This window comes from Sabethes cyaneus, chromosome 3 (genome assembly GCF_943734655.1).
Source record: "Sabethes cyaneus chromosome 3, idSabCyanKW18_F2, whole genome shotgun sequence".
Classification (NCBI taxonomy): Eukaryota; Metazoa; Arthropoda; class Insecta; order Diptera; family Culicidae; genus Sabethes; species Sabethes cyaneus.
Genome location: NC_071355.1, coordinates 206,133,677 through 206,143,924, shown reverse-complemented (window position 1 = coordinate 206,143,924; position 10,248 = coordinate 206,133,677). Strand labels below are relative to the sequence as shown.

The following is a 10,248-nucleotide window of genomic DNA, read 5'->3' as shown; positions in this document are numbered from 1 at the left end:
ACGGTCACTTTCATCGAAATATAATTTAGTGTACTAAATCCTAGTGAAATATATTCTTAGAAATCTATTACGATCGCCAATTTGACTGTCAATCACCGTTAATCAGAACTTTATAGAGACCAATTATTACTTAACCCTCTAACGGAATAGGTCGTCTGTAGAGGGTCATCGCTTTTGGAACTTCAGAGCCACATACAAAATTTGTTTTGAATTGACTAAGGTATACTGTGGCAAGCGGAAATGCGGGGTAGGTTAAAACGGAAGCGACAATGTTCACCGGAAATGATAAATTGCTGCTAGATTTTGACGTAGGACTACGTCTTTCAGGAAAGCAAAGCAAAGCCTGGGTGCTAATTCCGTTATCGAAATTTGACCTTCTGTTTTTATACGACAGACTTCGCAACCAGCTGTTAGAATACAGAACAGTGCGGGGTCAGTGCTACGATCCTATTGACTCTAACAGCCTCTCCCAGTCGAGTTTCGAACATACGACGAATGGCTTATTAGACCAGCGTCTTACCTCGAGGCCAACTGGGAGGAACGTTTTTCAGGAAAGTAGCTGTAGTTTTGAACGCTAATAGCTTAGTGGTTTCCCGATCGATTTTCAATATTCTTACACCAATCGATTGGAAAATCTTCTAAGAGTTGGCCCAAATGAAGAAAAGTATGGATTCTTGATGTTGAACTATTGAATAATTGAAAATAATGAACCTATGTTTTACCAGAATTCTCGCATCGTGATTGGTTGTTGTAAATTACGTCATCAAAGTGGAAATGCATTTTCACGCTTCGGCTTATAATTCACTCAATTTTCAACAGATTTCCTAGATATTTACACCAATTGATGAGAAAATCGGTTTGTAAAATATTGAAAATATAGAAAACTATTGATTTTCAATGCGCGTCATTGAAAAATTGAACTATTTTCATTTTTTTGCCTTCCCACGTCAGCGCTTCCCTAGCACGAATGACAGAAATATATACGACTAGCCATTCTAACGAAACTAATCTTTCTGCACTATCATGAACGAACGCTGCACGCAGGACCCCAATTGCTTCTGAGTGTAGTGAGACTACGCTTTTGGCCATTACGAGGCAGGGATGCAGCTAGGCGATCTGTTCATAAGTGTCAGCGGTGTTTTCGAGCAAGACCAACCACAGTACCGTGACCGCTCCAAATTCTGCGCATTTTGCTTTATATAAGTATTTTTTAACATTGTGCATAACTATGATCGTCGCGTTATTTTTTTATAAATGTCTGTTGAATATTACGCCATTATTCACAAACAGGCCATAATATTTGAGTGCCAAATAATTTAACGTGAAGCTGAAAGTATTTTATATAGCAGAAAACATCGTCGTTAGCACCAGCGCTAAGATTGTCCTACTAGAAAATTAACAAATTTATGATCGAAATTCTTTGCAGTGATCAAATTACCCAGCATAATTAGAAAGAATAATTAGTTTTAGTCATGTCTTAGATAAAAAGAGTGATTGCATGCATTGCTTTTCTTAGAAAAATGCGATGCAATAATGCGCAGATTTAGGCACAGATTTTTTATTCATGTTCCAAATTCTGCGCAGTAATGTATCCTACGAAGAAATCGCGAAAGAATACGCAACCTCACCCAAATGGCTGAGGTATAGAGGCATGAAAATTCAAGTAGAATCTTTAACTTGCATTGATTGAAATCCTGTGCTGTGCCTCGGGGTCCGAACCTATGAGCGCCAATTCATGAAACCATGTCTTCTATTATTTTTTAATGTCCAATGTCTGACAGCTCCTGAGACTGGGGAAGTGGTTTCTAAATGAAAACACAATTTTTAGTATTGGTCTAATGTTTAATGTTCAGTATGCAGAAAACCCAAATCAATTCGCCCTTCACGTTATCGAGAATAAAATATTTAAAATGAGGCAATCAAAATGATAACAATATTCCTTTGCCACCCGGACAGCACAAGAAGGCCGGATCATGGATTTAATTATGGTAATGGCTAATGCCGGATTCTTTTGTGTGCTTTCAGCGTATAAAGACATAAACAACATGGCAGGAGTATTTATTTTCACTTTTCGGGTGCGCAGAATTAGGAGCAAACATGCGCAGAATTAGGAACATGGGCAAGAAAGTGCGCATAATTAGGCACCGTGGATAAGTTTACAAAACGAAAAAAATATTAAATTGTTGGTCGACTTATAATTCTCATATTTTTTACCAGATATTATAGACCGTAGCACTACATGTTGCTGCTATCCACGTTGTTAATTTAAATCTAGAATACTTAGAATAACGGAAGAATCATAAAAATGTCTTAACTGCGCAGAATATGGTACGTTCACGGTACACTCAAGTACTTTTTTTACACGGTTTGTTTTTTCAAATATTGAGAACGGGGCTATTTAGGGACCATTCATTTATTTCTCAATACGTCCGACATTTGTCACGTATTTTGTAAATGGTCCCTAAATTGCACCGTTCTTGAGTAATCGTAAAAAACAAACCGTATAAAAAAAGACTCGAGTGTACAACAATTCATGGGCGATCTTCCAGCAGCACGAGTAAATGTGTCCCGCCCGTTTTCGCAAACTGGTGTAGATTATTTTGGCCCAGTGTACTTACGCTTAATCGCGAGACGCCCAGCAGTGAAGGCTTACATTTCTATTTTTGTGTGTTTCTGCAGGAAGGCAGTTCACATGGAGCTGGTGTCGGATCTATCGACGGAAAGGTTTTTGCAAGCCCTACGCCGGTTTGTCACGAAAGGGATTATGCTCGGATTTGTATTCCGACAATGGCACAAATTTTGTCGGGGCGAAAAATAAACTCCAAGAGCTGATGCAACTGTTGAGGAGCAGAGATCATCATGACAAGGTATCACACTACTGTGCGGAAGAGGGAATTCAATGGCATTTCAGCCCCCCAAGTGGGCTGCACTTCGGTGGGTTATGGGAGGCTGCGGTTCGTACAGCCAAGCATCACATTCTGAGGGTCCTTGGTGAGAATCCAGCCACACTGGAGGATAGGAGCACGTTGCTCGTTCAAGTTGAGGAATGTCAAAACTCCCGACCAATCACGTATATCTCTGAAGATCCAGGTGATTTACAGCCGCTAACACTGGGATACTTTTTGGTTGGCTCCTCACTTCGAGCACTTCCGTATTACAATTACCAGGATATCCCTACAAACCGTCTGAAACAGTGGCAACTAGTACAGAAAAATCTGGACAAGATGGAGAACGGGATATTTAGCCCAACTGCAGGCGAGAGTTAAACGTTGGCATCCACCCGTTACTGTTGAAATTGGTAAACTAGTAGTCGTCAAGGACGACAATTCATCCCCTCTACTTTGGAAGATGGGCAGGATTCAAGAGGTTCATCCAAGACAAGATGGTACTGTATGCATCTTGCTAACAGCAGAGCGAAACAGCCGAAAACGACGAAGGGACTGATCGAGCGAGCCGAATCTCTTAACCATCCATCCCATCCCAGCCGAGGAGGAGCTTTTTCTTCCTCTTTTCCAACATCTACGATTAAAGATACTGTACGCATTTCGTTGCAGCTCCTAATTCAATCAATTTTAGGAATAATTAATTAAAATGGCTAAGTGGACCAGGAAAGTCGGAATCGTCGGTAAATATGGCACCCGTTATGGTGCATCGTTGCGTAAAACGGTGAAGAAGATGGAAATCATCCAACACGCAAAGTACACCTGCACTTTCTGCGGAAAGGATGCCATGATGCGATCCTGCGTAGGAATCTGGTCCTGCAAGCGGTGCAAGCGGGTTGTCGCTGGCGAAGCCTGGGTTTACTCTACGACCGCAGCTGCCTCTGTGCGATCTGCTGTTCGTCTTATGCTGATGCCCAGAAAGTTTAAATTTCCTGTACAATAAGTGCGAACACAGCTTGGCCTGTGGTACGGTGGAACCGTTTGGAGAGCAAGAAATCTTATTTATTTTCAGAAATCCGGTTATTTCTGGGTGGGTGAGGATGTTGGATATCAACAGAATCCACCCCACGCTTCATCTCTGGCTAAATTCTACGACCCACTAATTTTCTACTATCCGAAAGCAAGCAGTACATGGTCCCGGCAGCTGTAGCAGATAAACATATCATTGTCATCATCGTATTGGCATCGACCGGAGCCACTTTGGATAAGTGGTGGAGAGCCGTTATCAGCGCAGCTTATCGGTGGTGTATCGATGAATCGGTAAACACTGATATCAGCCTAGAGAGTCGAGGAGATCCTCTCAGGATAAAAAATCATCCCAATCGGATCTACATCGTGCCAGTGACCTACGTCGGGATCAGTACCACTGGCAGTTTCATTTCGATCACCGATCAAAGCGGTCGCCAGGAGTCCGCAGGAAAATTTATACTTACAATTATGTAATGTAATGTGTGTTATCTACAGTGGTCTAAATTATTATTCACCGCGACACAGCGGCCAGCATTCCAAACAAAATTGGATCAGACATTACCATCGGTCGTGGCGTCGACCATCCATTGGCAGGAATCGCCAATTTAGCGATACAGTCCGCTTTCCATCTTTCGGTCTCACCGAGTGTTAGGCAGGACCTGGGACCAACACACAGTGGTTTAAAATGCGAAAAACGCGAACCTCAGTATTTTCAAAGGGAAAACGTGAAAAAGCTACACTGTTATTGGCAAAGTTGCTGTATATCATTAAAGCCTACTTGTGACAGGAATAAATTTTTGATTAATCCACCCTATAGGGAGATAAAAAAAAAATATTTTTATTAATTATACGAAAAAACAAAATATGTTCTTCGGCAAACTTGAATAAAATACAATTTAGAGAAATTTTGTCGAAGTTACTTTGGTTCTATCTCTTCAAACAAACGACCTACGGTATGTTTTGCATGAACAACACCTAGAAACTAAAAAAATACACTTTTTAATGATATTTTGAAGCCCTACTATGTTCTAGAAAGTTGCTTATATTTTAAAACACACCATTTTGCTGAATATGTCATAATAAGATCTTGAAGTTTTATGCAGGTTTTATGACTTTTTTGATGAAAAATAGTGTGCTTTTTCATACCACAATATCTCGGGGAGTGGTCAATAGTTGTAGAAAAGATGATAAACATATGAAAGGGTCATATTTTGCCTTCCACATCCTGGTAAATTCATTAGTATCCCTTAGTTTCTTCGGGGTAAAATCGTCTCTCGAAAATTGTCATTTTCAACATCTTATCGATATTTTTTTATCATGGCATTGCAAGACTGCTCGATGTATTCACATACTATTTACAATAGCTCTTTTTTTAGTGAACTCTAATGAGAGTAGATGAAAAAGAGAGCTAACAACTAGGTCTCTTTTTTATCATGAATATTCAAATGTTTTGCAAAAGCGTGTGCGCACAAGAGTGAATAAGTAACATATTTCTTTTCCTTGCACAGGAGCAATAAAATAGAAAATCTGCCGTTATTAATGCTTGTTCGCGCCAGATCTTTTATAGCTCTCCTTCTAGTATAAATCCAGTATTATCTACTGTGAAATAAGAAAAGAGTTAGTTGCATTCCGGCATTTCTATGTTAATAATGTTCTATGAGTTATATGTACTGGAATAAAAACAAGACGTACTGTAAAAAAGTAAGCAAGCAAAACAGAAAATTGTCTATTTTACTGCTCCTGTGCCAGAAAAAGAAATATGTAACCAAATTACTTTTGTGTGCACACACTTTTGTACATTTAATTCATCATGAATATGAAAAAGAGACCGAGAACTGTTGTTAGCTCTCTTTTTCATCTACTCTCACTAGAGTTCACTAAAAAAAGAGCTATTGTAACTAGTATGTGAATATATCGAGCAGTCTTGCAATGCCATGATAAAAAATATCGATTAGAATAATGGGTGAGCGAAAAACGTTTATCCTACATGTGAGTGAAAATTTTAATCACTGATTGGCATACATACAATTTATCTGTCCACAAACCAACCATCTTCAGCGCTATTGTTTAACCGCATCGTTGCTCCATACAAAAGCTGGACAAAAATAAAAAAGTTGTCCAAAGATGTTGAAAATGCCACCTAAGAGTAATTTTGGGTCGCTGAATCTGATTTTTGCATCTAAAATGTTCTAAAATTATCATATGAACGTCTAGGGTTGATTAAAAAAATATTAACACTGTAAATCATATACTTTATTTTTCTGCATATACATTTTATGTATTCTGAGTGTTTTACAACAAACTAAACTACTAAAATCAAAATAAATTGGGCAAGCTCATGTTTCCAATACATAACTGTGTTTCAATTTGAAGTATTATTTCATGTTCACGTATGTTTTGAAACAGATTAAAACTGTTTTTTTGGCTATAGTGTTTCTTGCTATACTTGAAATTTTGATGCAATTTGAAAGATATTGATGGATAACAAAAGTAATGAGCTAATATGGAAGCGACATATGAATCATAGAAAGATTTCATGCGATTTCCGATATTTAAAATGATAAAGAAATAATAAAGAATTAGGCATGGCACAATCATTTTGATTCAAATCACGTTCATTTGACAGTACCGTCTTAATCAAGCAGAATCTGAAAAAGTTACATATGGGGCATTTGTAGAGCTAGTTATTATCTTCAAATTTGCTGAATAAAGCTAGGCTGTATCTTTTGTATTTAAGGTACTATATGGTTACTACCCCGTTGGTAACCAAATGAACGTTCACTTGACTACCAACGGGGCAGCAGCATTGTAACACAGTGAATACAAAAGATACAACCCTGCTTTATTCAGCAAAATTGTAGATAATAACTAGCTCTAGAAATGCGCCATATGTAACTTTTTCAAATTTTGCTTAATTGGGACGGTACTGTCAAATGAATATGAATTGAGTCAAAGTGATCGTGCTCACCCTGTTCAGAATTCATCAAATTTGAGACCTTGGCGCAGAACGGCGCAAGATGCCACTATGATTTTTAAAAACTAGACAAAATTTCCTGTAAAATGAAACATGAGCGGTCGATGCACTAGTATGCACTCCTAAGTAGATGGCGTCCTACAGACCGAAACACTGTTTAAAAATCAAATAATAACGTGTATTTTATATTGTAACTTTTATAACAATGATGTTTTGTAAAATCTAAAAATTCCATTGGATTCCCAAGAAAATTTCCTATCAAAACACATCTTTGCATGGATTTTGTGTTCGATATTTTAAACTAACTAAAACGAATTCAATATCAAAGGGTGTAAAGTTTTCGCATTGCGAATTTCAACAAATTTCACTGACTTTGGTAGGGTAAAGAACTAGTTTTAAGCACTCTAAGCGGGTCACTGATTGTTTTACCTTATTACAAGCGATGGGTTGACTAAGTGGGGGATATCAGCATACCAATCTTCTTGCTATCTTTAGTTCTTCAAGCTGTTACCACTGGAAGACACTATTGTTGAGCTAAACTTTTGATTTTTCGCTTTAAAAGTTGGAACGGCGGAACTAATTTTGAACAGACCGAACCCATTTTCACCCGCAAGGTGCTTTTTTAAGCAATCCTGAAATCTGAATTTTTTTACGTCCCTTTAAAAAATCCCTCGAACTTTACCCCCTATTCAGTAAACAGTAAGTTCGCGTTCCTATCCGCGACCTACTAATCGGCATCTGATGCGTAATCGGCATAGCGTATCGGCATAGATGCGTAAAATTCCATCTGTCTAAATTGTTTATCGGAGCATACACTCACCGCACCGTTCGGCAAACGGTATTCGTCGTCTCTTTTATTCTCTGGTGTTCTTATGGGAAACTGCGAGTTTGACGTCTCACTCGCTGTTCATAAGGATGGTGGGAGAACAAAAGAGGTAAACATATAGCAGTACAAACGATCCGACTCAGAACAGTGTTGTCAAAGCAAATAACATTGAAACACATCGTTGTTTTATTAAATCACTGAGAAAATCTTCGAAAATTATTGAAAAAGCTGTCTTTTGTGTTGTTTTTAATAAAGAAAAATTAATTATGAACATACATTTCTCTTGAAAGTATTGAACCACGTTTTCATCATAGGAGGTTTCAGTTAATTTCAAACTTAAAATCCTTATTTCCAGAACCGAAACAGTGTCTTGGCAAGACGATAGTTCATCAGTTGTGCTGCAGCTGCTGCTAGTGGTGAACAGGTTCCGTCAATTCAGAATTTGTTTTCAATTTTGTTAGAAAATAATAAAACTTTCGGCTAGTGACAAAGCCTTAGATAATAGAAAAACCTGAATTAATCCACCTAGCGGCGTGACCTAGCCTTTCTACTGCCACAATAATCATTATTTAATTTCTCAGGAACATCTATAATTAACTTGACTATATTTTTAAATATCCGTTCCGTATTCCTCAAAATCCTTATTTGCCAGTAAAATTCACAACGTATTGCGTAGAATAATTATATTTTCTTTCCTTGGGTGCGTAAATACTTGTAAGCGTCATTTATGTTATTTGATGAACACCTTATTTAGTTTTATAATCGGTCGGCCTTAACTTTTGGGTTTCAGAGCCACATACGAAACTTGTTTTGAACTGACAATATGAAATATGCGTTCATAGCATTTTTTTTTTTTGATATTTTTACCTTTGTTATACTATAACAAAGGTTTAGGAATTGGTCGAAAAACACGAAATCGATCCGAGGCCCGGAGGGCCGACCCACATATACCAATCGACAGGGTTCGACGTACTGAGCAATGTCTGTATGTATGTGTGTGTGTGTGTATGTGTGTGTGTATGTGTGTGTGTGTGTATGTGTGTATGTATGTGCGGAGCGCAACTTTCCTATCGCCTGTTTCTCAGAGATGGCTGAACCGATTTGTTCGCTATTACTTTTGTTTGAAAGGTATTATTGCCTAGTATATCACTATTGAATTAGTTCGAGGTCCGACATTTCGTTTAAAAGTTATAAGTAAAAACGTGAAAATTACGTGACACGATTTTCTCCGGAACCAAGTGACCGATTTCAACGATCTTGATATCGAATGAAAGCTCTTGTTAACGATAAATTTTTCGGGTAAATTTTATTGAAAACAAACAAGTAGTTTAAAAGTTATCCTAAAAAAACCTGTTTTGACAAGGTAATAATTATCGCCTGTTTCTTAGAGATGGCTAAACCGACTTAGGCGCTATTAGTCTCATTTGAAAGGTAACATAGCCTAATAGATCACTATTGATTTGTTTTTTGATTGGACGTTCAATTTGAAAGTTACGAGCAATTGAATACAACACATTAAAATTTATAATAATTTATAACCATTTCATCTAAGATGATTTATCTAGTTTGAATTATTTTGACATCAGATTAGAAATTTTAATGCTGCAAATATATCTGCAAAATTTCAGTAGAATTGGTTTTGCCGATCAAAAGATATTAACCCTCCAACACTCGCGCCAACTTTTGTAATACAGGTTTTTCGCGCGCACAATGGCCCAATGCCAAAAAGGCATGCGCACTAGAGTTTTGACTGGGAAAACTTGATTTTAGGTTTATGGAACCTTTGGAAGAATTTCTTGAAATTGAAAGTTCTATCGTCTGGTGCAATTTAAATTTTGATTAATCCCCCTAAAAGTGGAATAAAAATATTATTTTTCTTCAGTTTCAATATAACACATTGATGTATTTTGCAAAGTTTTAGAGTATATTATTACAAGAAATTTTGCTGAAGACAGTAACCCCCTATCTCTTCAGCGAAGCTAGAAAAATATTATTTTTTGTATATGAATTAGAGAAATCAGTTTTTTATTTTAGCTCTGTTCGTAATTGTTGTATGACTTTTTCATGTATTACAAAGTTGCACAAATAGTAAAAATACACAACTTTGCTGAATATAGTATACCTCTATGTTTGCTTGTTTAGGAACTGTAGAACTTTGATTATAAAAAATACCCTAATTTTGACCCCGAATTACTCGACTACCAACAGACGGATACATTTTAAACATTTTACATTATTGCTGATTGTTTTGATGCATACAGACACCATTTTGCCATATAAAGAAACGAAAGAAAATTCCAGGCCAATTCCGGTACACCTCATATGCTGATTGCTTCATTTCTGTGATGTCAGTTTATGCTGATCAATTTTCCCAACAATTTAAAGTATTAATGCATTGAATAATTATGACATTTTGCTCATTACAAGTTTATTGAAGAATATACGTTAGTTACACAACGATTTGTAACTTTATAACAATATGGCGTTCAAAAACCTACACGTGTTATACAAAATACAACAGCGTGAGTAACCGAAGG

At 37.2% G+C, this 10,248-nt stretch overlaps 1 protein-coding gene across 1 annotated transcript; it reads left to right on the top strand.

Moving 5' to 3' along the window:
• The first annotated feature begins 2,831 nt into the window (after window positions 1–2,831).
• LOC128740622 (uncharacterized) lies at window positions 2,832–3,266 on the top strand. Its single transcript, XM_053836184.1, has one exon. The coding sequence runs from the start codon at window positions 2,832–2,834 to the stop codon at window positions 3,264–3,266; it is 435 nt and encodes a 144-aa protein (XP_053692159.1).
• Window positions 3,267–10,248: the final 6,982 nt, after the last annotated feature.

Bases quoted from the DNA above. Each gene is read 5' to 3' on its own strand.
- LOC128740622 (XM_053836184.1), top strand. From the start codon at position 2,832: ATGCAACTGTTGAGGAGCAGAGATCATCATGACAAGGTATCACACTAC.